Source organism: Phacochoerus africanus, chromosome 4 (assembly GCF_016906955.1).
Source record: "Phacochoerus africanus isolate WHEZ1 chromosome 4, ROS_Pafr_v1, whole genome shotgun sequence".
In the NCBI taxonomy this organism is placed as follows: Eukaryota; Metazoa; Chordata; class Mammalia; order Artiodactyla; family Suidae; genus Phacochoerus; species Phacochoerus africanus.
In genome coordinates, this window is record NC_062547.1 from 42,431,308 (window position 1) to 42,458,743 (window position 27,436).

At 47.2% G+C, this 27,436-nt stretch overlaps 2 protein-coding genes across 2 annotated transcripts in view; one reads left to right on the forward strand and one right to left on the reverse strand.

The window, feature by feature from the left end:
* LOC125125322 (serum amyloid A-2 protein-like) overlaps positions 1–25,638 on the forward strand; it is a 39,282-nt gene extending 13,644 nt beyond the window's left edge. Inside the window, 6 exon segments of the mRNA XM_047776170.1 lie at positions 19,739–19,888; positions 21,637–21,723; positions 22,666–22,757; positions 24,810–24,948; positions 25,358–25,478; positions 25,480–25,638. Coding sequence (XP_047632126.1) covers positions 22,670–22,757; positions 24,810–24,948; positions 25,358–25,478; positions 25,480–25,521 — 390 coding nt within the window. The 5' untranslated portion in view covers positions 19,739–19,888; positions 21,637–21,723; positions 22,666–22,669 and the 3' untranslated portion in view covers positions 25,522–25,638.
* Positions 10,820–11,744, reverse strand: LOC125125324 (serum amyloid A-2 protein-like). The gene is made up of 2 exons (XM_047776172.1): positions 11,514–11,744; positions 10,820–11,099 (listed from the first exon to the last, which is right to left on the reverse strand). Exons 1-2 carry the CDS (start codon positions 11,705–11,707, stop codon positions 10,937–10,939), a joined length of 357 nt encoding a protein of 118 aa, XP_047632128.1. The 5' UTR covers positions 11,708–11,744; the 3' UTR covers positions 10,820–10,936.
* Positions 25,639–27,436: the final 1,798 nt, after the last annotated feature.

The window sequence follows — 27,436 nt, forward strand, 5'->3', positions numbered from 1 at the left end:
CATAGTATTGTTGCTTGACTCTTCCTCCCTTGTCTGCATCCACTTTCTTCCCTGATGAGCTGCTGCCTGAACCTGCCTCTTGGAACTCAGGGAAGGCCATGGAGGCTGGATGAGGCCCATTTTCTAAAAACAAGAAATGGCAGGTCAGGAGGTTGGGGGACACACACACACACAGAAAAGCTTTTGTGCCCAGGAGCTCCAGGGGGCCCTGCTCGGTTACATGATCAGGGCTCAAAACCTTGTCACACTTGCTTCTTCCCTCTTCCTCAATCCTCACTTCCAATTTCTAGGTAAATTTCCTCAATGCTACATTGGCAGTATTTTCCGTTAGTCACTTATTTTTTCATTCGCTATTGCCACCAACCCACATTCTCATTACTTCTTGCCGAGGCAACTGGAGCAGTCTTAAGGGAACTTTCTTTACTTCTGTTAAAAAACAAAATTCAGAAGTTCTCTTGTGGCACAGTAGGTTAAAAATCCGGCATTGTCCCTGCATGGGGCTCAGGTTGCTGCTGTGGCAAGGGTTCAGCGGGAGTTACACATGCTGTGTGCTTGGCCAACCCCCCCCCCCAAAAAAAACCAACAAAACCCACAATAAACCAACAACCACAAAATTCAACAGTAAACTTGGAGGTCTAATTGGCTTTGTTCAGTGACTCATGAACCAGGCAGCATCCCTTCTAGCAGCTAGAATCCAAAACCAAATGCTTTTTTATAGGAAGAAGGGTGGGACAAGGGAGTTATTAGCAAAAGAAAGAAAATTATTTTTAGCTCAGGACATCTTTTTTGGGGAAAGGGATCATCAAAACTTTTATCATGCATATTATCTCTTCTTCCTGGGGAGGGGGGTGGGGAATGGAGAGGGTACACCTGACAGATTACCTCTTTGGTGCTGACCAGAAAATTTCACTTGTTAAGATTACATTTCTGGGGAAGGTTGAAATTGCAACTAAGTCAAGTATTAAGACTAGGTTTGGTGTCATGGGCTTTAGCACAAGTGACACCATTTTGGGCTTGTGGTTTTCTCTTTAACACTTCTGAACCCTGCCTTCCCCACTGGGGATGTCCTTCCCCACTACCACTCAGTGTTAGCACATCACAATGGAGCCAGCTTTATGTATCGCCCAATTAGATGATTCACAAACTTGCCAGCCATCAGAATCAACAAAGGAGCTTGTTAAAAATATAGATGCAGGAGTTCCCATTGTGGCTCAGTGGGGTAACGACCCATGGTTGTCTCTGCTTGGATGCGGGTTTGATTCCTGGGCTCGCTCAATGAGTTAAAGATCCTGTGTTGCCCCAAGTTGCGGGATAGGCCCCAGTTGCAGCTCTGATTCGACCCCTGGCCTGGGAACTTCTGCATGCTTCAAGTATGGCCATAAGAATAAAACTTTTTTTTTTTTTTGTCTTTTTGCCATTTCTTGGGCCGCTCCCATGGCATATGGAGTTTCCCAGGTTAGGGGTTCAATCGGAGCTATAGCCACCGGCCTACGCCAGAGCCACAGCAATGTGGGATCCGAGCCACGTCTGCGACCTACACCACAGCTCACGGCAACACCGGATTGTCAACCCACTGAGCAAGGGCAGGGATCGAACCCGCAACCTCATGGTTCCTAGTCGGATTCATTAACCACTGCAACATGTTGGGAACTCCTAAAAATAAAACTCAAAAAAAAAAAAAAAAAAAGATAGATAGATGCTGCAGTCCTGCCCCAGAACTGAAATTTGTGGATCTAAGGGCTAATTTAACCTCCAACTTGTTTCCTACCCTGACATTTTCCCTAGATTTACATGTAGAGTTATCCTCGTTTATGGATAAACCTAGGCACCTGAGAAAGAATGATTGCCTGGGTCTCATGGGAGGTTAACTGGGGCTCTATTGTCAGAATCCTGGTCCTCTTGGGGCACAGCCTTAATCAAGCCACTTCCCAATAGAAACTTTCTGTGGCTCCCTTATTCTTTCAAAATAGAGCCCAAATCCTTGAGCTTGGCATTTAAGGCTCATGAAATGAAATTATTTTAAGGCAAGTCAAGAAAAAAAAAATTTAGCATAAAATGTTCTCTGCCTTTTGAACCATTATCCCCTCCTTTTTCATGTACATTGTACGTCTGTATTATACATTCACTAGGTTCCGTTAAAAGACACAAGAATACCTACTTGCCAAAAAGAAAAAAGAGAAAGCAACTCCTTCCTGGCATCACTCCTTAGGACTGCAATGACCCACTTCCTGCCTTGTTGGACTGTGTAAACTGTCAGTATGTCAATTTGATGTATAACCCTTTGTCTCAAAAATCTGTATAACTGTTTTGACCTCTGATGGGTGGAACAGTCCTCAGAGCTTTCTGAAATACGTCTCCTGAGTTATAATAATCATTTTGGCTCATGTATAATTCTTTTTTTCTCTTTTTTTGACCGCACTCATACCATACAGAAGTTCCTGGGCCAGAAATCAAACCTGCACAACAGTGTGACAACATCAGGTCCTTAACTCGCTGTGCTACCAGGGAACTCCTCTATTTCTCTTTAAGACTGACTGTTGCTTAAGTTTTTTTCATTGACAAGGCCCTCTATGACTTGTTCCCAGTTTCAGCTCAAGTTTGTCTTTCATCCTGAGCTCTGTTTTTTATTTTTTGTTGTTGTTCGTTGTTACTGTTTTTTTATTATTTAATTAAATAATTAATTTTTTTTTTTTTTTTTGCTTTTTAGGGCCCCACCCACAGCATATGGAGGTTCCCAGGCTAGGGGTCAAATCAGAGCTACAGCTGTGGGCCTATGTCACAGCCACAGCAATGCCAGATCTGGGCCATGTCTTCGACCTACACCACAGCTCATGGCAACATCAGATCCTTTACCCACTGAGCAAGGCCAGGGATCGAACCCACATCCTCATGGATCTTAGTCGGATTCGTTAACCACTAAGCCACAACGGGAACTCCTACTGCTTTTTTTAAAATAGAAGTATAATTGATTTTTTAATTGAAGTATAATTGATTTACAATGTTGTTTGTTTCTGCTGTACAGCAAAGTGATTCAGTTATAATTATATAAAATTATTAAAATATAAAAATCAGTTATAATTTTTCATATTCTTTTCCATTCTGGCTTATTATAGGATATTGAATATAGTAACCTATGCTCTACATCGTATCTGCCAACCCCCAACTCCTAATGTATCCCTTCCCTACCTCCTTTTCCCTTTGGTAACTATAAGTTTGTTTCCTTTGTGAGTCTGTCTGTGTTTTACAAATAAGGTCATTTTATCATATTTTAGATTCCTCGATTAAGTGTTATTATTTGGTGTTTGTCCTCTTTCTGACTTACTTCATTTTGTATGACAATCTTTAGGTCCAACCATGTTGCTGCAAATGCCATTATTTCATTCTTTTTTATGGAAGGGTAGTATTCCATTGCACATATGTACCACATCTTCTTTCTTTTTTCTTCCCCCTAGGGCCGCATCTGCGGCACATGGAGGTTCCCAGGCTAGGGGTCTAATCAGAGCTGTTGCTGCCAGCCTATGCCAGAGCAACGCCAAATCTGAGCCTCATTTGCAGCCTACACCACAGCTATGGCAATGCCAGATCCCCAACCCACTGAGCAAGGCCAGGGATCGAACCTGCAACCCTGTGGTTCCTAGTTGGATTCATTAACCACTGAGCCATGATGAGAACTCCAATACCATATCTTCTTAATACTTTTACCTGCTGATGGACATTTAGGTTGCTTCCATGTCTTAGCTATTGTAAACAGTGCTGTTATGGACACTGGGGTGCACATATCTTTTTGAATTAGACTTCTCTCCAGATATATGCCAGGAGTGGGATTGCTGGATCGCATGGTAACTCTATTTTTAGGTGTTTTTTTTTTTTTTTAATTTTTATTTAAACTTCTTTCCTGCTATACAGTATGGGGACCAAGTTATGGGGACTTACATGTATACTATTTTTAGTTTTTAAAGGAACCTCCATACTGTTTTCCATAGTGGCTGCACCAATTTACATTCCCTCTAGCAGTGTAAGAGGGTTCCTTTCCCCCCACATCCTCTCCAGCATTTGTTATTTGTAGGCTTTTTAATGATGGGCATTCTGATTGGTATGAGGTGATACCTCATTGTAGTTTTGATTTGTATTTCTCTAATAATTAGCAACGTCAAGCATCTTTTTCATGTGCCTATTGACCATCTTCTTTGGAAAAATGTCTATTTAGGTCTTCTACCCATTTTTTGATTGGGTTCTTTTTCTTTTTTTAATATTGAGCTGCATAAGCTGTTTGTGTAGTTTGGAAATTAAGCCCTTGGTTGCATATTTTGCAAATATTTTTTCCCATTCTGTAGGTTGTCTTTTTGTTTTGTTTATGGTTTCCTTTCTGTGCAAAAGCTGAGAAGTTTGATTAGGTCCCATTTGTTTTATTTTATTTTTTACTTTTATTTCTGTTGCCTTGGGAGACTGACCTAAGAAAACATTGCCACAATTTACTTCCAAGAATGTCCTGTCAGTGTTCTCTTCTAGGCCTGGGTTCTCTGCTCTTGGACACGCTCTGCCTTGCACTCTGGTTGTGCCCCTGCTCCACTCTGACCTGCCCTGTCCTTTGCCCCAGCCAGGGCCCAGCTGCTGAGGTTCCGCCAGAGTTCTGTCCCTTCAGGTTCCATGTCACCTTGTTTTGTTTCATTTTTATTGTAAAATACAGATAACATAAAATTTGCCATCTTAACCATTTTGTTGCACAACAAGGGGCTGAAATCACCTGTCATGTCAGGAACAGGAGGAACTTTAGAGCAAGGTCAGAGCAAACGCAGCTTTTCCCACCCCTTCAGTTAGAAGCAATCTGGATCCCGTGAAACTTCCCGAGTAAAATTACAGAATTACGACACGGTGCTGCTGTGTGGAGGTGATGAGCCTGGAGTTTCCAGTCAACCCGGGTCTAGTGGATCAAACACAAACCACAAGAAGGGCCTGGAAAATTCCTGCTTGGCATTTCTTCCCAGAGGGTTCAGAAAAATGCTAAGTGTGGACACCATGTCCTCAATACAGAGGTTGTTTTCTCAGATGGTATTTTCCCCTCTTGCCCAGGTAATATGTTATCCCAGAAGAGGCGACTCTGAGTCAGTCTGCATATTCAAGTTGATAGATTCTTCTAGTGATCTAGGCTTTATTTGAACCTGATATTTGTAGGTAGAGCCTGGGTTTATGACATTATGTCAGTGTCCTTAATCCCTTGGCTGTGTAGCTTTTCCTAGTAAACTGCCCGTCTCCCTGGCGTGAGGCCCTGTGCCATCCTGCAGAGCCCTGTGTTTGGTTAAATCTCGGAATTTTTAATAATTTCTGAACAAGGTCCCCACATTTTATTTGGCACTGGGACCCACACGTTATATAACTGGTCCTGGTAGATCAGAGGTGGAGCTTGAGATTTTTGCATTTCTGACAGAATTCCAGGTGACAGTCTCTCAGCCTGGTCTGTTCTCAGTTTATTTAGGCTTAAATAAACTTTCTTTGGAGAAAGAGCTTTCCCTGAGAGGTGCCTGGGAACTTGACTCCAACAGGGTCAAACATGAGCTCAGGCTATCTGGTTCACCTCATCTAGTACTACTGGGTGCTGATTGGAATGGCCTTTATTATTATTATTTTAATTGATGGATAACACTATATTAGTTTCAGGTATATAACATAATGATTTGATGCCTGTATGTATTGTGAAATGATCACCACAATAAGTCGAATTAACATTCATTACCATCCATTTTTTTCTTGTGATGAAAACTTTGACATACTTACATGTGGAATCTAAAATAAAACAAACTTGGGAGTTCCCGCCGTGGCTCAGCAAAAATGAACCCAACTAGTATCCATGAGAATGTAGGTTTGATCCCTGGCCTCGCTCAGTGGGTTAAGGATCTGATGTTGCCATGAGCTGTGGTGTAGGTTGCAGACATGGCTCGGATCCTGCGATGCTGTGGCTGTGGCGTAGACCAGCAGCTGCAGCTCTGATTTGACCCCTGGCCTGAGAGCTTCCATATGCTGTGGGTGGAGCCCTAAAAAGCAAGAAATAAAATAAAGTAAAACAAACTTGAATATGACAAAAAAGAAACAGAGTCACAGATATGGAGAACAAGTTAGTGGTTATCAGTGGGAGAGGGAAGGGGGAAAGGGCACAATAGGGATAGGGGATTGAGAAGTATAAACTACTATATATGAAATAAACAAGCTACAAGGATGCACAGGGATATAGCCAATATTTTGTAATAACTATAAATGTAGTATAACCTTTAAAAACTGAATCACTGGAGTGCCCGTCGTGGCGCAGTGGTTAACGAATCCGACTAGGAACCATGAGGTTGCGGGTTCGGTCCCTGCCCTTGCTCAGTGGGTTGACAATCCGGCGTTGCCGTGAGCTGTGGTGTAGGTTGCAGATGTGGCTTGGATCCAGAGTTGCTGTGGCTGTGGCGTAGGCCGGTGGCTACAGCTCCGATTCGACCCCTAGCCTGGGAACCTCCATATGCCGAGGGAGCGGCCCAAGAAATAGCAAAAAAGACAAAAAAAAAAAAAAACTGAATCTCTGTGTTGTACATCTGAAACTGATACAATATTGTGCATCAACTATGTCTCAATTTAAAAATTTTTAGAAAGGGATTCAGGGTGGCTCAGTGGGTTAAGGACCCGCTGTTGTCACTGCTGTGCTTCGGGTTGGATCCCTTGCCTAGGAACTTTGGTATGCAGAGGGTGCAACCCAAAAATAAATAATAGCAAATTCTCTAGATTATTTACATGTTCAATAAGTGTTTGTTAAAGTCCTATTATGTGCTGGATACTTTGCTTGGTACTAGATATTTATTTATTTGTTTGTTTGTTATTTAGTTGTCTTTTTAGGGCCACATCCATGGCATACAGAGGTTTCCAGGCTAGGGGTGTAATTGGAGCTGTTGCTGCCGGCCTACACCACAGCTCACAGCAACACCGGATCCTTAACCCACTGAGCAAGGCCAGGGATCAAATCTGCAACCTCATGGATACTAGTCAGATTCCTTTCCACTGCTCCAGGACGGGAACTCCCAGTACCAGATATTTAAAGTTAAATAAGACAGACGTTGTTACAGTTTAGGGTAGAAGACAGATCAAGAAAACAATTAAAACAGGAACCACAAAAAAACCCCAAATAACAGAAAAAATAAACTGATAAATGAATAAAATCATCTCACATATTGATAATTGCTAAGAAAGAAAGAAGAGTCATGGTAGGCCACTCAGTAGTCAGAGAAGGACTTTCCGAAGAGGAATTTCGAGTGAGAGGCACAGGATAAGAAGGAAGCATTCATGTGAAGGGCAGATGGGAAGAGCGTTCTGGGCCAAGGCAAAATCATGAGCAGATACTCTGGTAAGTTAGGGCTCAACTCAGTGGTGGGACTGGGGGAAGAGCGGTGTGGCTGGAGAGCAGTGAGCTGGGAGGGTGTGGCATGAGCTGGTGCTGGGGGCCCAGGCACCAGTCCTGTGGAAGATTTTTAGGCAGAGGTGAAAGATGATCAGATTACAGCTTGCAAAGACAGATAGACAGGTAGGGTGACCCATGGCTTGTTTTGTCTGTGATGGTCCCAGGTTATTCCTGTCATCCTTGCATAATCATTACTAATGCCCCTTTTTATAATGGAAAGTGACTCGGTTTGGATGATGAATTATACAGTCAACTAAAGCTGATGGGGGAGCCATGGAAATGGGGAGACGAGTTAGACAGCTGCTGCAGGAGCCCAGGTGAGGCAGGGCATGGCCAGGAGCATGGAGATGCCCGTGAGACCAGGCTGCTGGACTAGAGGTGAATTTTGGGAGTAGAATCACAGGACTTGCTAGTGGGATAAAGGGAAGGGAAGCCCAAGCGCGCCCCTCGGTTGGTGGGGTGAGCGGCTGAGAGAACCATCGTGTCATTTACTGCAATGGAGGAGCCTGGGGTGAAGGGTTCTGGAGGGAACTGGGAGTTCACCTTGGGACACACTAAGTTTGGGATCTCCGGAAGCCATCCAGTCAGAGATGTTGAAGGGCCAATTGGATATGGAAGCAGGAACTCGGAAACCAGGTTCTGAGGTGGAGGTGTCATTTTCAGGGGCCTTAGCATATGAGTACTATTTGCTGCACTTGTTGGAGAGAATATGGAGAAATAAAAAGGGAAAGCCAGCTGAGGAGATGAAGGAAAACAAGAGAAGAGTGTGGTATGATGAAGCCGAGAGAGAGCATTCCAGAAAAGGAGGGGACAGCTGTACTGAGTGTGGCTTAGAGGCCTGGAACAAGCAGAGAAACATGCCATTTGATTTGCTTTTTGTTTTTTGGTTTTCATTTTTGGCCACCCCAAGGCACATGGAGTTCCCCAGGCCAGGGATCAGGTCTGAGTTGCAGATACAACCTAAGCCTCAGCTGCGGCAACGCTGGATCCTTAACCCACTGTGCCAGGCTGGGAATCGAACCTGCAACCCAGCACTCCCAATTCACACACCAGGAGTGGTGTGAATTGAAGTCAGTGTTTTCAAGGTGGTAATTTATTGGAGAAGCATTTGCTAAGTGTCCGGACTCTTCGAGGTGTTGCTCATACAATGAGGGACAAGCACATTTTCCTCCCTGGGGGGAGTGTCACTGGGTGTCCTGCTCAAGAGGAGAACATTGCAGGAGCTGGAGGGGAGGAAAGAGCAAACCAGGAGGTGTCTACCCCCTGCACTGTCCCTCCAGTGCCCTGAACTGACAGAGGTGAACATGGTGCCCAGCCGATGCGGGAGAAATGCTTACAGGGTCAAGTTCCTATATCACGAGCAGCATGAAGAAGGGTGGATGTGGAGCTCAGGGAAAATAAACCGATGGCTGGTGTACACTTCTACTCAGAAAGTGGGATTGAGGAGCCCTCCTAAGGGAGAGGATTAATGATAAAATATCTACAGGGGAAAGACAAGTTTAATTCCTTTGTCAGGGAAGATGAAAGAGTGTGAATATAAGGTAGTTTGTCACAAGGGATCTTTCTCACACAGTTCCCATCAGAAGACACTGTTAGAGGTATAGGGAGAAGAGGTTTAAGGAGGATTAGGCCGTGTATCAGAAAAGTGAGACTCTGACACAATAAGGCTGGAGCTGGATAACTGGGATTAGGGAGAGAGTGGTGGCAGATTGGCCTGTAAGAGCAGACTCAAAGCACTGCTGAGCTCAGGAATTTTTTTTTTTTTTTTTCTTTTTAGGGCTGCACCCAAGGCATATGGAAGTTCCCAGGCTAGAGGCTGAATCAGAGCTACAGCTGCTGGCCTACACTGCAGCCACAGCAACACGGGATCCAAGCCGCGTCTGCGACCTACACCACAGCTCATGGCGACATTGGATTCTTAACCCACTGAGCAAAGCCAGAGATCGAACCCACATCCTCCTGTATCCTAGTCAGGTTTGTTAACTGCTGAGCCATGAAGGGAACTCCCTGAGCTCAGGGTTCTAATGGTAAAGTTTGAATTGATGCTGAGTTGTGAACTAAGCTTTGTCATGAGGAGATTAACTATTAGATTTCTATCCCAAGTGCTGTAGGTGGAGATTTTTGCAAAATGGGGGGGGGGGGGAATAAGAAAAGTTAGAGAAAGGAGGATGCGCAAGGTTGGATAAAGCAAGCATTCAAAATGTTTGTAAAGAGGGAAATTTTAATAATCAGCGTATTATTACTTGAAATAAAAGTTGGATCCAGAAGTCTAGTCACCAGCCTCTCAAGGGTTAGATCATTTCACGGCTTAGAATCTGTACTCTGAAAAAACCAAACACCAGAACCAACGTTTTTTATTTAAGGTGTAGGTTCTTGGTTTACCTAAGATTTTATGATTCACAGAGTCACTCATGATTCCTGTGGTCTAACAGACCCTAACCCCTTTGATTAATGACACGGTTTCCTCAATAAGAAGTAATGTGCTGTTGCCTCCCTCTGTTAGGCAGGGCCCAGGAAGGGAAAATGACTTCTCGTGAATACAACATAACCAATGTGATATAAAGCCTCTTGAAACTTATTATTGATATTATCCTTATGCTTCTGTTTCTTCTTTGCTTTTTTTTTTTTTTGCTTTTTAGGGCAGCACCCATGGCATATGGAGGTTCCCAGGCTAGGGGTCGAATGAGATCTTTAAGCCGCCAGCCTACACCACAGCCACAGCAACGCCAGATCCAAGCCGAGTCTGCATCCTGCACCACAGCTCAGGGCAACCCAGAATCCTTAACCCACTGAGCAAGGCCAGGGATTGAACCTGAGTCCTCATGGATGCTAGCCAGATTCGTTAACCGCTGAGCCACAATGGGAACTCCCTACGCTTCTGTTTCTTGACATGTTTGTCCCTGGGAATTTGTGTAAGTCAAGGACAATAGAGAGGAAGGAATCAGCATTGGAGGCACTTCTGGATGGTGCTCACAGAAATCGGTTAATAGATGGATTTGTAGGAGTTGCTGAGAAAGGAACGGGACATCAAGGTGGTCATGCTGGAGCGGGATTCCACACTCCAGTCCTGCCCCCACACAGACACCACTGAGGACAAGCTAAGGGGACCAGACCCCGGGGCAGAGAAGGCGACAGGACACAACTGACAGGGAGCGAGGGGGCCTGCACACACAGGGGCCTGGGAAGAGCAGCAGTGCAACCAGAGGGGCCTGGAGAGGAGCGGGTCTCACCAGGGGAAGGCTCGGGGCAGGGAGTCTGCCCTGTGGGACGCTGAGATGGTGTCCCTGACACCAAACACAGGGGCACGGGCTCAGCCTTCACCTGGGTGTCCAGCCATCACCCTTGGCACCAAACACGCTGTCCTTATACCAAAGAATAACACACAGTCTTCAGCAGTCCATCTCCTAAGCATTTATTAGATCTGCTGGCTTCTGTGCACAGAGAACTCACTAGCTGGGTGTCCCCGCCCTCAGGGGGCTCACAGCCCATCTCCTGAGCAGAGGCAGAGGCAGCTCAGTACTTGTCAGGCAGGCCAGGAGGTCTGAAGTGGTTGGGGTCCTTGCCACTCCGGCCCCATTCATTGGCAGCCTGGTCAGCCCTCGAGTCCTCCACTCCGTGGCCACTGTCTCCATGCTTAAACCAGTCTGTGACTCTCTGGACATCCTCTCTGGCATCGCTGCAATGGAGGAGGGCAGCAGGGAGGTTAATCCAGGGCTGAGGAGCAGCAGCCCCACCTGACCCATGGCTCCTCGTCCAAGGAGTTGATGACTCTGAGAGGAGCCAAGGAAAGAGGGGCTAAAGCCCTGAGGCCACCTGGGCACAGCCCGCCTCCGCCCTGCGGGTCCCCCTCATGCTGGGTAAACAGCACCCAGAGAGGGAGGCCGGGGAATAGCCTGTTGCACCAGCCTTGCTCGGCTCTGCAGCCACTCAGACCCCACACAGGGCACGGGGGGGGGGGGGTGAGGGGGGTTGAGAAGAGGAGGAGGGGCCCCAGCCCTTCAGGAAAGTTCTGCAGGGCATGGCCCCTCCAGGCTGCCCTCTGCAGGGAAGCTCTGCTCACCCACCCCTGCATCCCCAGGGCCCCTGCTACCTGATCACTTTAGCAGCCCAGGCACCCCCAGGTCCCCTTTGGGCAGCATCATAGTTGCCCCGGGCGTGGAAGTACTTGTCCGAATTTTTGTAATTGGCTTCTCTCATGTCCGAGTAGGCTCTCCACATGTCTTTGGCCCCTGGAAAGGAAAGCACACGGAAAAAGGATATCAGGTGAACAGAAAACTGTGACATAACCTTAGAGAATAATCAAGGAGTGAAAAAGCTTCCACTGACACAGTTTCAGTTTGTGGTCATAGCACCATGGATGCCAGAGGGTGAGAAGAGCATTGCTTCCACCCAGGTGGCTTCTCCCGGCGCCTCGAAGGAGACTCGTGCAGGGCGGCGGGGCAGGGGGAGGGCAGCTGTGTTGGACCTGGTTGTCTGACCCTGTGATGCTGGCTCGGGGCCCCATCTCACTCAGGGCTCCACATGATGTGTTCATAGGGGACGACGGGACTCTTCAACTTCATGGCATTGAAATTTGGGGCCAGATCCTTTTTGTTGCTCAGGGCTGTCCTGGGTATTGAGACATGTTTAGTAGCATCCCTGACCTCTACCTGCCAGATGTGGTAGCCCGTTTCCCAGTGTGACATCCAAACATGTTTCCAGACATCCCCAGGGCACAAAATTGCCTTGCTCATTGGGTTCAGGATCCGGTGTTGCTGTGAGCTGTGGTGTAGGTCGCAGACACGGCTGGGATCCTGCGTTGCTGTGGCTCTGGTGTGGGCTGGCAGCTACAGCTCCGATTAGACCCCTAGCCTGGGAACATCTGTGTGCTGCGGGCGTGGCCCTAGAATAGGCAAAAAGACAAAACAAACTGGGTTCAAAGCTGGGTTCAAAGCTCTGTCCTGCCACCTGCTGACTGGCACCCAGGCCCCTGGCAATGGACTCGGCTGCTCTAAGAGCCTTGTTCCCTCTTCAGGTGCAGGTGGATGCCTCCCTCAGGGACGTGTTCTGCAGGTAGGCAGGTGGCCAACTGTCCCTGTGCACCTAGAACTGCCCCAGTGAGCACTGAGAGTGTCATGGGAACCTCCTCAGACCTGGGCACAGCGGGGGAGCTGGTCCCCTAAACTGCATGGAAGTACGGAGTTGCTAGTGGAGGCTTGATGTGTGCTCTTGGGTCCCCCACCACACACTGCTTCTGTTGTTCGTTAAAAGGGCTGCACCTGCAGGATGTGGAAGTTCCCAGGCTAGGGGGTCTAATCGGAGCCACAGCTCCCGGCCTACCCCACAACCACAGCAATGGGGGATCTGAGCTGCATCTGCAACCTACACTACCCCCTGAGCTAGGGGTCTAATCAGAGCTGCAGCAACCGGCCTACGACAGAGCCACAATAACGGGGGATCCGAGTTGCATCTGCGACCCACATCACAAATCACGGCAATGCCAGATCCCTGCCTGACCCACTGAGTGAGGCCAGAGATGGAACCTGAAACCTCATGGTTCTTAGTTGGATTCGTTAACCACTGAGCCACGACAGGAACTCCAGAAAGATGTGTTTTGAGACAGAGATCTGAGGGAACACTTGGCCTTTGCCTGTCAAGGACTCATCACTCTCTACCTGTTTGCATTTCTGAGTTTGGCACCACAAGGCACAAAACCCAGGGGGAAGAACCATGTCTGGCTCATTGACAGTCTGCTGTATGTCTAACACCTGGCACAGCACCCCATCTATAACAGTTTCTTCTATTGATTGAATCAGTGAGTGAGTGAAGGAGGAGACTTATAGAGGTTGTGTGAAGGTGGAATTTGGAAGTTAAGAAGCATGGAAGAGCTTTGAAACAATGATGTGCACTGTGTAGTCTTAGTCTTTAGAGATGAATGTGGGCATTGTTTATATGCAGTGAAATCCAGCCTACTTGGAATGGCTGAATTTAGTGTCCAAAAATCTGTCCAGAAAGCAAACACTTATCATCATCACCTCTACAACTTCCATCCTTGCCATTATGCCTCATGGTCTGGATTATTGTGATGAACCCCTAACTGGCTTCCGTATTTGCACCGTTGCCCCCAACTAGTCTCTTTTCAATACAGCGACCAGACTGTTAAAACACAAGACAAATCTTGTCACTCTTTACTCAAAGCCTCCAGAGGATCTCAGTTTTACCCATACTTGAAGCCAAAGCCCTTGCAGTGGCTCTCAAGATTCTGCTCTGTCTCACCCACTCCTCATTGCCCACATTTCTCCTCTCACTCGTTTTGCCCCAACCACCACACAGGTCTCCTCCCTGTTCCTTAAAGCCCCTAGGCACATCTCCCCCCCGCCAACTCCGGGGGCTTGATTACCTATTCCTTTCATCTGGAACATGCTCTTCCCAAATATTTGCATACTGAGGCTTTGGAAAGAGCAAAATCTTAGATTTCAGGATGCTGGACAGTTCTGCAATATAACTAATGTCACGTATACCCATCACATATCATGTATATGTATACATATACATACTATATCTATCTGTCTATCCATCCATCTATCTATCTGTCTATCACATCCTGCAGGTTCTGATTCAGCAAGTTTGGAAGGGACTTCAGGATGCCTGTGTTTTAAAATCTCTCTGTTTCGGAAATCACATGTGCAGATGACCTTGGTAAGGCTCCAGAGAGAGCAGTAAAAAATTTGACAGGACTTAGGAGAAGACACTCCCAAGAGCATCAGGGATGAAGTCTGTGGAAATGGCAGTGGAGAAAAGAGAGGATAGAGACCCTTCTTTCCCATTCTATTGTTCAGGAACTGCAGGAGGTATATCCCATAGGAGAAGGTGACACTAAAGTGGAATCAACATGGGGAAGACAAGTTTCAGGTTTTTGGAATGGGGAAAGGAATTAGGCAAAGATAAGGAGAGTACTCATCACAGAGCCTTCTCACCCAGGGCTCAGGTAGAGTGTGTGGAAGCTTGAGGCTGATGCCTAGAGAAATTCATTTATGTGAAGTAAAAGCAGGAACTGGGAGTTCCCACCGTGGCTCAGGGGAAACAAATCTGACTAGCATCCATGAGGACGCAGGTTTGATCCCTGGCCTCACTCAGTGGGTTAAGGATCTGGCATTGCCGTGAGCTGTGGTGTGTGTTGCAGATGCGCCTAGGATCTGGTGGCTACAGCTCTGGTTAGACCTCTGGGGACCTCCATATGCTGCTGTTGCAGCCCTAAAAAGACCAAAGACGGAAAAAATAAAATAAAGGCAGGAACAGGAGAACAGGTAAGGGAAACTGTGGTTTAGCATATTGTGTGGTGACAGCAGCTGGGATCTTTTACTGCTTTGGGCTGAGTGTGAGGTGCTGTGCTGTGAAAGCCTGATACTTATGAGCCAGTAAAACCACCCACCTTCCCAAGGTCCAAAAGGACTGTAAAATGAAACTGTGTGGATGCCTTTCTGATCTCCTCCCAAAGGTTCTGAAGTCTGGAGAGACAGGAGTGACAAAAGAGGAGGGTGGGAAAGGTATACTCCCAACACGTGTTTACTATGAAAAGTGTATAAATAAAACGTCAATTTTAGGAGTTCCTGCTGTGGTGCAACGGAGTCAGCGGCATCTAAACAGCGCCAGAACAGCTGCAACTCAGACAACTCAGATCTGATCTCTGGCCTGGGAACTCCATGTGCCTGTGGGGTGGCCAAAAAAAAAAGTCAAGTTTTCAAGCTGACACACAGCATTCAAACTTAGTGTCACTAGGCCCAATAGGACAGGTCTTTCTACCTTTTGAGACCTCTTGTTACTGGAAAGGGGATCCAGATTTTCTCCCTAGGACAGAGGTGCTTTGTTTATCTATGAATTCATCCTTTATAGAGTCACAGCCAGTTCCTTCTTTCTCACACATGCACCATAGCTCCTAGGAATGCCACTGTTTTCCTCACTAAGAAACAGCCCACTTGCAAACCCTCTTCTGGTGGAGAAGCTGTGGAGTGTAAATGACTCACTCAAAGCCCAGAACCAAGGGTGCACACAATACCTCTGCCGGAGCCCTTTCTACCCCAGCTTCTTGCCTTGGTAACTTCACAGATGCCCTCTTCTGAGAACTTATATACCTCTTAAAAGTAGGAAGTGTGGTTTATGGTAATTCCAGGTTGGATGATTTGGTTTGGGAAATGACATTGGATAAAGCAATCTCAGCTTCTGGTAATAGAAACCAGACTTTGCCCATACTCCACTTTTCCATGCTTATCTCTGACAGAAAGTCTCATTACAAAACACCAGGACGTCTTCCCAGTAGAGATTGTGATACTGGGTTCCCATCTCAGACCCTAAAATACTGGGCTTGGAGGCAGCATTAAGAGCCAAGCCCTGGATTCGGGCAGACCTAGTATGACTTCTGCTCTTCCATATATCATATTGTGGAAGAACATTTAATGACCTGGAGAAGCACAGATAATGTCTTGGGGGGAAAGAGTGCAATAGAATATGTTCTTATGTTCATAACTTGAAAAGTTGCACATCGAACAGTATCTGTGTTTCTGGGTAGTGGGGAGTGTTGATCTTATTCTGAGTTTTTAAGATTTCCTACAATGTCATGTTCATTAATTTATTCATTCATCAACTGTTCATTGAGAGCCTTCAATGCAGCAGCCACTACACGAGATGTTAGGCACACACTGGGGGAGACGGGCCAAGAAATAACCAGATCCAGGCTATGCTTCGATGAAAATGAGACTTATAATTAGGGAGAAAAATGATTCCACATGCATGGAGAGAAAGCTCATACTTATTTGATGACAAGATCAGTAAGTTGCCAATAAATAAAATTCTATATACAAAAAGTATAGTGAAAGGAAAGAGGGATTTTCTATTGTGGTTGAGCAGGTTAAGAATTGGACATAGTTTCCGTGAGGATGTGGGCTGGATCCCTGGCCTCAATCAGTGGATTAAGAATCCAGCGTTGCTGCAAGCTGCAGTGTAGGTCACAGATGCGGCTTGGATCCGGTGTTGCCATGGCTGTGGCGTAGGCTTCAGCTGCACCTTTACTTCATCCTCTTGCCCTGGAAATTCCATAGGCTGCAAGTGTAGCTGTAAAAAGGAAAAAAGAAAATGAAAAGAGCAGCTTGGAATTTCCAATCTGCATTTTCCAGGCACCAGGAAACCCTGATTTGAACCTGTCTGTACTTAGTTCTGCATCTTTTCCCCCAAAGGCTATTAGCTGAAGCTTACTGCTCCTCTGAAGCCTTTGGGACTCAAGTTGATGGATAGGATCAAGATAAAGAACATGCAGGGGAAGAGAGGGATTATATCACCAGCCCATGTGTAGCAACATCTTGGCCACCCTCAGAGTCTGCACCTGGTGTGGTCAATGTCCAAAAAAGCTCTGCATTTTATTTTATTTGCCTTTTTTTTTTTTTTTTTTTTTTTAAGAACTGCACCTGTGGCATATGGAAGTTCTCAGGCTAGGGGTCAAATTGAAGCTGTAGCTGCCAGCCTAGGCCACAGCCACAGCAACTGGGTATCCAAGCTGAGTCTGAGACCTATACCACAGCTCACAGAAATGCCAGATCCTTAACCCGCTGAGCAAGGCCAGGGATCGAACCCGCATCCTCATGAATCCTAGTTGGATTTGTTTCCACTGTGCCACAACGGGAACGCCTCTGCATTGTATTTTAAAATATTTTATTATTTTTCTTTTTAAACTCTTGCAAAAGGGAGTATTAAATTATATAGACAATTCAAAGCCTCAAATCTCTTATGGAATTATGTAATATTGGTGAAACTAAGAATTCATTTGGGGAGGGCAAATTTTGTTGTTTTTATTGAGGTATAGTTGATTTATAATGTATTAGTTTCTGGTGTACAGCAAAGTGATTCTGTTGTACATATATTTGTGTACATATATGTATATTCTTTTTCATGTTCTTTCCATTATGATTTATTACAGAATATTGAATATAGTTATCTGTGCTACACAGTAGCTTGTTGGTTATCTACTCTATATATAGTAGTTTGTATCTTTTTTTTTTTTTTTTTTTTGCTTTTTAGGGCCATACCCGTGGCATGTGGAGATTCCCAAGCTAGGGGTCCAATTGGAACTACAGCTCCTTGCCTATACCACAGCCACAGCAACATCAGATCCGAATCGGATCTTTGACCTATACCACAGCTCACAGCAATGCTGGATCCTTAACCCACTGAGCAAGGCCAGGGATTGAACCTGCAACCTCATGGTTCCTAGTCAAATTTACTTCCGCTGCACCACAATGGGAACTCCTAGTTTATATCTGTTAATCTAAAATCCTGATTTATCCACCCCCCCCAGTTCCTCTTTGGTAATCATAAGTTAGTTTCCTAAGCCTGTGAATCAGTTTCTGTTTGGTAAGTAAGTTCATTTGTATCGTATTTTAGATTTCACATACAAGGGAAAGGGGAAGGGAAATAAGTGGGAGACGAAAACTTTGAAGTCCCAATAATTCTTCTTAAGTTTAGTGTCAATTTCAAGTGATTAATAAGTACATCTTATGAATCATTCTTAAGCCTGTATTTGCTAAGCTTTTCAAATATCTAGATCGTTCAGCATGCTTTTCAATTCTATAAAGTTAAAAAGGTTTTCATTCTAGATGGACAGTAAAATGTTATGTCAGGAAGAGACTCTTTTCCCATTCATTGGCAGAAAAATCCAGCATAGGGAATTGATTGCTTATTGATTGAGCAAAGCTAAACTTCTAGATTTACCAAAGAGTCTGTCTCAATCTGATTAATTTGGAAAACAAGGACTGCTTGTTTAGCGCTGTGTGTCCTAACCATCCTGGAACTCCTGGTTCCTCTTACCTTCAGAGAAATATGGTTTACAACACAATGGTTCAATAAACAAAACAGTGTGTCCAGGTCCAAGTGATTTGCCTTCCAGTTTTCTTTGAACTAAGTTGATTCTCTGCCTAAATAGGGACACACAACTCTCTACACATTATCTCTTTCTATATTCCCAGTATTGTGTCCTCTGGTCGGATTTGCTGGATGGGCATCTGCCCAAAAGCAGAGCCTCCATCACTCCAAAGCCCCCAGCCTGATTCAGGGGCTCCAGACTCATCACGTGTACGTCCAGTGATGGGGAATCAGATCAAGGAGACCTGACCCAGGTCAGAAGGAAAGCTGGGGCAGGTGCCACTTATAAAAAGTCTGGGGCTGATGATGATGACAGAGCCCTGGCTTGGCATACCTGTCCTTCTCGGCACATAGATGTGCCCACCTCCAGGTCTGGCATGTTTGAGAAAGTCTTAGAATTATTGGCATTTGGACCAGTGAGAAGGTCCATTCAGTGAGGAAAGGTCCATTTCCTTTCAGTGAGAGGAAAACCTGAGCCCATGGCTTCCTGTGGTCCAGCCGGCTATAACATGTCCCAAATCTGCTTCCTAGGTTCCAACTCTAATCCTGTGGGCTCTCTCAGATAGATGGGGAGTCATTGATCAGGGAAAGAGATACTTTGTGCTTCCTCAGACCTTCACCCCAATTCCATCCCATCTTCAGTAAGATTCTAAATCTTGACTTTCTATAATATGGCTAACACCTCAACCTGCTAGCATTCCTTCTTGGCTGACTCAAGATGCCTTCCCTCCTAATGAACATATGTGCATGGTTTTTTGTTGTTTCTTTTTTCCCCCTATTTTCAACATTTTGGCTCTCTTTTCTGATTGAAATACTCATAACAATATTTCTGTTTTGAAATATAGATTTTTATTGTTATTCAGGTATGGTAAGGCCAATAGATCAGGAGACAACTGCCATTAAAAAGATAGCTTGGGAGTTCCCTGGCAGCTTAGCAGGTTAAGGATCTAGTGTCACTGCTGTGGCTCTGGTTCATGCTGTGGCATGAGTTCATTTCCTGGCCCAGGAACTCTCACATGCCATGGACATAGCTGAAAAAAAGATAGCTTGTTACTCACAGATCCCAAAAGAAAGGGAAACTCCAGGCTAGTGAGGAGAGGGATTGATCATATGAGGTTGATCTTACCCAGGGTAGATCAGGGGACAGAGGAAGTAGGAGAAAACATGTCTTTATTGTGGTTTCCATGGGAAGAAGAGTGAGGTAGGGTAAGCAGGTTTAGGATTGGCTTGTTTGAATACTTCCAGCTGGCTCTGGGCATAAGGGCTGGTCCCTCGTTGTCTGGTACCTGGTCCTGGAGTAATTAGGGCAGGTGGATGGTGGCCCAGAGTGTGAGAGCCTGATAAAGGAGGTGGTTGAGATGGGCTCTGGGGTGGTTGGTTGGTTTGCACATGAAAGTCTCATTCATAGGTTGGTTTACTAATCTCTAGGAATTGGCTACCTCTGGGAAAGGTGGCCCCTTTAGGGGCAGCGAGACCCCGGGATGTGAAAGCATCAAAAACAGATAGAAAACGGAAAGACGAGATTAACACATCTTCTGACGTGCCCTTCGGGTGGCTCGAGCATCCTGCGGTTGTCAGGTGAGCCAGACTGTATGAGGCTCTTTCCAGCGGATGTAGTTTCCTTGCCTGGCTTCCTTTATCTTGTTGTACATCCCTGTAACCTCTACTCTGCTACCTCAGTGCCTCCAGTCTCAATCCACACCCAGTGGTCCTCTCTTGCTCCGCTGCACACTGGTCAAGAACCCGGTGACCTCCTCCATGGAAGACTCCACTGTGTTCTAGAGTTCTTGTCAGTCAAGTGCAAGTGCCTCCTCTTTTACACACATTTGCCTCCAGCCTGCCACTCAGAAAGTGGACTCCCTAAATCCTCCATCACCTGCCTGCATCCATCCCAGGGACCTACCATACCTACATCCCCAATGGGTTCTATCTACTGTTCACATTCCTCTTGCCCTGGCCTGCACCACAGTCCTGTCCCCTTGGTGCCACAGAGCACAGGCTACACTGCTCGTGCCGGGGTGGGAGGATGCGATGCGATGCCCACTGAATCATAACCATGTCTTCCACGTCTCTCATGCACTGGCCCCAGGTGCTGCCCAACAGCATCTTAACAAGTCCTGAAGGATGGTGAGGCAAAGGGTGGGACACACACTTCCCCATGGGCCCCCACTGCTTGATGTGAAATTGTTTCATCCAGGCCTGGCATAAGGAGAACCTTCAAAGCTGTGTGGCTCTACTTCTCTGACGCCTATTTGGGACACAACTGGTTCTATAAACAACCCTCATTTCTCTTGGCCCCAGGGACACCCTCTGGGCCAAAGACGCACACAGTGGTCACTGTAGTCTCCCCACTTGGGTTAAATCCCAAGCTCATGCATCTCAGAGGCCCTTATTTTTTTTTAAATTGACTTTATTATTCAGGGAATTTTATTCATCTGTAAGGAATAAATCTGTTGCATTCCTTTAAAAAATCCCCTGGGAATTTTTTAATTAGGATTGCACTGAATTTATAAATTAACCCGAGGAGAATTGATGCCTTTAATAAGTTAAACATGAACACAACATACATCCCCACTTTTTATCCCCTAACAAACTTAAGTTTTCTCTGTAAATATCTGTGTATTTTTTAAGGTTGTTTCCTAGATAGTTGTTGGTTTAGGTGCTATTTTGTACTGTGTCTTTCTTTTCATTTATAATGATTTTTATTTTTTCTATTGTAGCTGGTTTACAGTGTTGTCAAGTTTCTACTATACAGCAAGGTGACCCAGTCACACATGCATATATACATTCTTTTTTCTCATATTATCATGCTCCATCATAAGTGAACTAGATATAGTTCCAGTGCTATATAGCAGGATCCCATTGCTTATCTATTCCAAAGGCAATAGTTTGCATCTGTTAACCCCAAATTCCCTATCCATCCCACTCCCCCTCGCTTGTCCCCAAGTCTGTTCTCCAAGTACAGGATTTTCTTTTCTGCGGAAAGGGCCAACGCCACAGCCACAGCCACAGCCACAACCACACAGGATCCGAACCACAGCTGTGACCTACAGCAGAGTGCATGGCAACGCCAGATCCCTAACTCACTGAGCGAGGCCAGGGATCAAACCCGCATCTGGATTCATTACCACTAAGCCACAATGGGAACTCCCAGAAAAAAACATTTTAAAAAAGCATATATATACATATGTATGTATAACTGAATCACTTTACTATACGGCAGAAATCAACAGACCATTGTAAAGCAACTATTTGAATAACAAAATTTTTAAAAGAGGGAAAAAAACTTCTCTTCTTATTTCATTATGCCTTTTTGTCATTAATAGGTGTTGACCATTATGAAGTGCGTAGCTGAGTGGCCGAGGGGGCTTTTCTGCACCTGGAACTGAGAACTCAGCATCGGCACACAAGCGGTGAGGAAGGAGCTCAGGGCAACCATGAAATTCAGAGGGGCTGGTCTATCAGCTTTGATGGTCAAGCACTTTAGACATGAGCTCAAAAGATTTAATTTCTGTCACACCTGCTGTCTGCCCAGCAGGGACCATCCCGAGGAAAGGACCAGAAAAGGAAGGGCCAGGCTGGAGCCGTCATCACTAATCTCATATCTGCCAGCACCCCCAAGGCCTCCATCCCAGAGCTCCAGGCCCTTCATCTCTGCAGCTCTGGTGGCCCCTGCCTCAGCCCCTCCACCCCCGACAGTGGCTGCCAGGCCGCAAGACCTTCCTTGTTTCTCAGGGTTGCACAACTGGGAAATGACCTGTGTGTGAGGACAAACATGGTTGTCCAGTAATTTCCCCTTGCAGTTTTGTAGGAGAAATGACCTGGCACCAGCCCAGCTCTTCTTCTCACCCATGATCCCAGCAGGAGGGCTCAGTATAAATACCAGCCACTTCTCCCCAGCAGGCAGCCACCAGCAGCTCTGCTCCACCAGAATTCAGGTGGGGGACTGCTCCAAGGAGTCCGTTCTTTACAAAAATATCCTTTAAAAAAGAATTCTTTTGTTGCGTGTTAGTTCTGTATGAGGTCGCTGCAGGGAGAGTGGCACATGGGAAATGCCTTTTGATTAATTACAGGCTGCTTCAGGAAGGGACAACTTGGTTCCAACTGCCCTCGTCCTCTACCGGTGCCACCTTGGTGACCCCTTAGACAGTCTTGGGTTCAGGGCTGGAGGGTTCAGAGAGGAGGGCTTGGGGCACTGAGTGAGGTCCTGCTGCAGTGTTTCCTAGATGGACCACTGAGCATCCCATGAGAACAGATGGAAATGAAGAGCCAGGCACTCCTTGACCTACAAATCCCAAAGCAGGTGTGTGTGCAGGGCTTGCCCGTGTCTCCCTGACCCTCTGCTGTCATTTCAGCACAATGAAGCTTTTCACAGGCCTCATTTTCTGCTCCTTGGTGCTGGGAGTCCACAGTCAGTGGCTTTCCTTCCTTGGTGAGGCTTATGAAGGTAAGACCCATGGAGGGGACATGGCACCTGCGGGCCTCGAGGACTCACCCTGAGCACCCTTAAGGGTTGGAGCTACTGTCCTAGGTGGTGTTGCCCTGTGGGTAGAATGTGCCAGGTGTCTGGGGAGCTTCTTGTCAAAGAGATTGAAAAGCACAGGATTCATGTCAATCAGTTACTAGAGAGAGAAGAGTCATCACTCCCAGCTGAAAAGTAAGTTTGAGTGGAAGACACAGAACAGGTCCTGAAATGGAGTTCCCTTTGTGGCTCAGCGGTTGGCGAATCTGACTAGGATCCATGAGGATTCGGGTTCGATCTCTGGCCTCACTCAGTGGCTTAAGGATCTGCTGTTGCCGTGACCAGTGGTGTAGGTTGCAGATGTGGCTCAGATCCCCCGTTGCTGTGGCTGTGGTGTAGGCCAGCAGCTGTGGCTCTGATTAGACCCCCTAGCCTGGACTTCCATATCCTGCAGGTGCAGCCCTAAAAAGACCACAAATAAAGATTAAAAAATTAAAAAAATAAAGAACAAGTCCTGAAATAATACAAAATTTCCCTTAGGGCCATTGTGCAAAGTAGGATTAAGCTTCCTGCCTGTTCTCCTCCCCTCCCTTCATCCTTCCTTCCTTCTTTCCTTCCATGTCCTAATTGGGAAATGCAGAGACCTTCAGCTGAGCTCTTGCGGATGCTTCCTACCCCGAGTGACGCTGTCCCCGGGCCACTGTTTCCCCTTTCCTAACCTTTTAACGAACAACAACAGAAGCAGTGTGTGGTGGGGGACCCAAGAGCACACATCAAGCCTCCACTAGCAACTCCGCACTTCCATGCAGTTTAGGGGACCAGCTCCCCCGCTGTGTCCAGGTCTGAGGAGGTTCCCATGACACTCTCAGTGCTCACTGGGGCAGTTCTAGGTGCACAGGGACAGTTGGCCACCTGCCTACCTGCAGAACACGTCCCTGAGGGAGGCATCCACCTGCACCTGAAGGGGGAACAAGGCTTAGAGCAGCCGAGTCCATTGCCAGGGGCCTGGTGCCAGTCAGCAGATGGCAGGATAGAGGTTTGAACCCAGCTGCCTTGAGGCCAGAGCTCTTCCCAGGGTGACCTGTCCCAGTGCCACACCCTCAAGCTGGGCACTGATCAGTATGGGCTGCGTGTTGGAGTCACCGGGGAACTACTGATGCCTGAGACCCCACCCCCCAGAGAGTGTGAGGTAATTGGCCTGGGCTGTGAGGTCTCATTGGACTTTCAGCGTCTTCCCAGCTGACTGGAAAGTGCAGCCAGGGATGAAAATGAACCACTGCTCTAGGGCTTGCTTCCTCAGGCAACCCACGTCATCAGTACTGTCCACTTTGAAAGCTCTCAGGATGCCAACTGTATGCCTACCAGCCTGAGAACTCAGGTCACAGTCAGCGCCGTCATGCGGCAGGAATACATTCCCTTGGCGTCAAGGCAGAGGTACCATGTCTGCCCCTTTCTCAGAATCTGTCTCACCACCCATGCCCCGTGGGTCTTCTCCTGTGAAGCTTTGTGCTATAACTGTGGTTCTGCACTCAGGGCAATGTTGTGTCCTGGGGACATCTGGCAATGTCTGGAAACATGTTTGGATGTCACACTGGGAAACGGGCTACCACATCTGGCAGGTAGAGGTCAGGGATGCTACTAAACATGTCTCAATACCCAGGACAGCCCTGAGCAACAAAAAGGATCTGGCCCCAAATTTCAATGCCATGAAGTTGAAGAGTCCCGTCGTCCCCTATGAACACATCATGTGGAGCCCTGAGTGAGATGGGGCCCCGAGCCAGCATCACAGGGTCAGACAACCAGGTCCAACACAGCTGCCCTCCCCCTGCCCCGCCGCCCTGCACGAGTCTCCTTCAAGTCGCCGGGAGAAGCCACCTGGGTGGAAGCAATGCTCCTCTCACCCTCTGGCATCCATGGTGCTACGACCACAAACTGAAACTGTCAGTGGAAGCTTTTTCACTCCTTGATTATTCTCTAAGGTTATGTCACAGTTTTCTGTTCACCTGATATCCTTTTTCCGTGTGCTTTCCTTTCCAGGGGCCAAAGACATGTGGAGAGCCTACTCGGACATGAGAGAAGCCAATTACAAAAATTCGGACAAGTACTTCCACGCCCGGGGCAACTATGATGCTGCCCAAAGGGGACCTGGGGGTGCCTGGGCTGCTAAAGTGATCAGGTAGCAGGGGCCCTGGGGATGCAGGGGTGGGTGAGCAGAGCTTCCCTGCAGAGGGCAGCCTGGAGGGGCCATGCCCTGCAGAACTTTCCTGAAGGGCTGGGGCCCCTCCTCCTCTTCTCCACCCCCCTCACCCCCCCCATGCCCTGTGTGGGGTCTGAGTGGCTGCAGAGCCGAGCAAGGCTGGTGCAACAGGCTATTCCCCGGCCTCCCTCTCTGGGTGCTGTTTACCCAGCATGAGGGGGACCCGCAGGGTGGAGGCGGGCTGTGCCCAGGTGGCCTCAGGGCTTTAGCCCCTCTTTCCTTGGCTCCTCTCAGAGTCATCAACTCCTTGGATGAGGAGCCATGGGTCAGGTGGGGCTGCTGCTCCTCAGCCCTGGATTAACCTCCCTGCTGCCCTCCTCCTTTGCAGCGATGCCAGAGAGGATGTCCAGAGAGTCACAGACTGGTTTAAGCATGGAGACAGTGGCCACGGAGTGGAGGACTCGAGGGCTGACCAGGCTGCCAATGAATGGGGCCGGAGTGGCAAGGACCCCCAACCACTTCAGACCTCGTGGCCTGCCTGACAAGTACTGAGCTGCCTCTGCCTCTGCTCAGGAGATGGGCTGTGAGCCCCCTGAGGGCGGGGACACCCAGCTAGTGAGTTCTCTGTGCACAGAAGCCAGCAGATCTAATAAATGCTTAGGAGATGGACTGCTGAAGACTGTGTGTTATTCTTTGGTATAAGGACAGCGTGTTTGGTACCAAGGGTGATGGCTGGACACCCAGGTGAAGGCTGAGCCCGTGCCCCTGTGTTTGGTGTCAGGGACACCATCTCAGCATCCCACAGGGCAGACTCCCTGCCCCGAGCCTTCCCCTGGTGAGACCCGCTCCTCTCCAGGCCCCTCTGGTTGCACTGCTGCTCTTCCCAGGCCCCTGTGTGTGCAGGCCCCCTCGCTCCCTGTCAGTTGTGTCCTGTCGCCTTCTCTGCCCCGGGGTCTGGTCCCCTTAGCTTGTCCTCAGTGGTGTCTGTGTGGGGGCAGGACTGGAGTGTGGAATCCCGCTCCAGCATGACCACCTTGATGTCCCGTTCCTTTCTCAGCAACTCCTACAAATCCATCTATTAACCGATTTCTGTGAGCACCATCCAGAAGCGCCTCCATCGCTGATTCCCTCCTCTCTATTGTCCTTGACTTATTTCAGGCCAAATGAAGCTGTAAAGCCACCTCAGCTTTGTAAGTCAGGGTCTAGAAACCAGTTAGTGATTTGCAAAGGGAAATTTTCATACAAAAAATTATTAACTGGTGACACCATTAACTACTAAGGGGTTAAAGAATACGGAAGGCTGGGAGTTCCCATTTTGGCTCATCAAGTTAGGAACCCCACTAGTATCCATGAGGATGTGGGTTTGATCCCTGGCCTTGTACAGTTGGTTAGGATGTGGCATTGCTGTAAGCTGCAGCATAGGTCGAAGATGTGTCTAGTATCTGTGGCGTAGGCCGGCAGCTGCACTCTGATTTGTCCCCAGCCTGGGAACTTCTGTATGCCACAAGTGCAGCCCTAAAAACAAAACAAAAACAAAATCAAACAAAAAAAAACCTGTTCTAAACCTGTTGAGTAGAGATGTATCATCACAAGCTTGAACTTTAGTTCTAGAACTTTAGTTCTTGAACTTTAGTTCTATTTCCTAAGTCATTTATTCAATAGATATTTAACAAATGCTTGCTATGTTTACCCTATGGCAGGTCCTGGGTGAAGCTAGGAAAATGTTATGGGGCTTGCCAAATTAGGGATTACTCTTTTGGGAGTAGACTGAGCTTTGATTCTTTTAATTATTTTGGGAAGAAAATTGTAAGACACCTATGGAGAGGGTTGTTAAAATAGTTGACGTGTCTTTTTGACCCCCGTGAAGGGCAGAGACCAAACAAATTTACACTGTTCTTGCATTGCTTACAGACTTCTTCTCGAACTGGGTTTCTTCAAAAGCAGAGACCATCCTGGACCCCAGAATTGGGAAATCTCCCATGGGGATGGGTGAAGGCCCCATGGGTAAGGTAATCCTTGAGACTCTGCACTCAGTGTATGTTTAACAGGTCTTGTTCTCAATCATTACAGGAGGATTGTTGTCTTAAGAAAATTGCCCATACTGATGGGGCAAAGTTGGTACTCAAGGTCACATCTCTATGACCCTAAAGCGAAGGCTAACCTCTGCCCTGTGATTAAATCACCAACATGCCCTGTGAGCAAAGGGCATGGAAGGGGACAACACCTCTGTCAGAGGGCTGTGATGGCTCAGACTGTTCAGGAATAAAGATTTGGGTCACCCCTGAGTTCCCGTCGTGGCGCAGTGGTTAACGAATCTGACTAGGAACCATGAGGTTGCGGGTTCGATCCCTGGCCTTGCGCAGTGGGTCAAGGATCTGGCGTTGCCATGAGCTGTGGTGTGGGTTGCAGATTCGGCTCAGATCCCATGTTGCTGTGGCTCTGGTGTAGGCTGGCAACAACAGCTCCA

What these genes read in the sequence shown, in the direction of transcription:
- LOC125125324 (XM_047776172.1), bottom strand. Translation starts at nt 11,707, where the DNA reads ATGTCACAGTTTTCTGTTCACCTGATATCCTTTTTCCGTGTGCTTTCC. An exon ending in TGGGCTGCTAAAGTGATCAG is followed by an intron (nt 11,100 to 11,513) that starts GTAGCAGGGGCC and finishes CCTCCATTGCAG; the next exon opens with CGATGCCAGAGAGGATGTCC.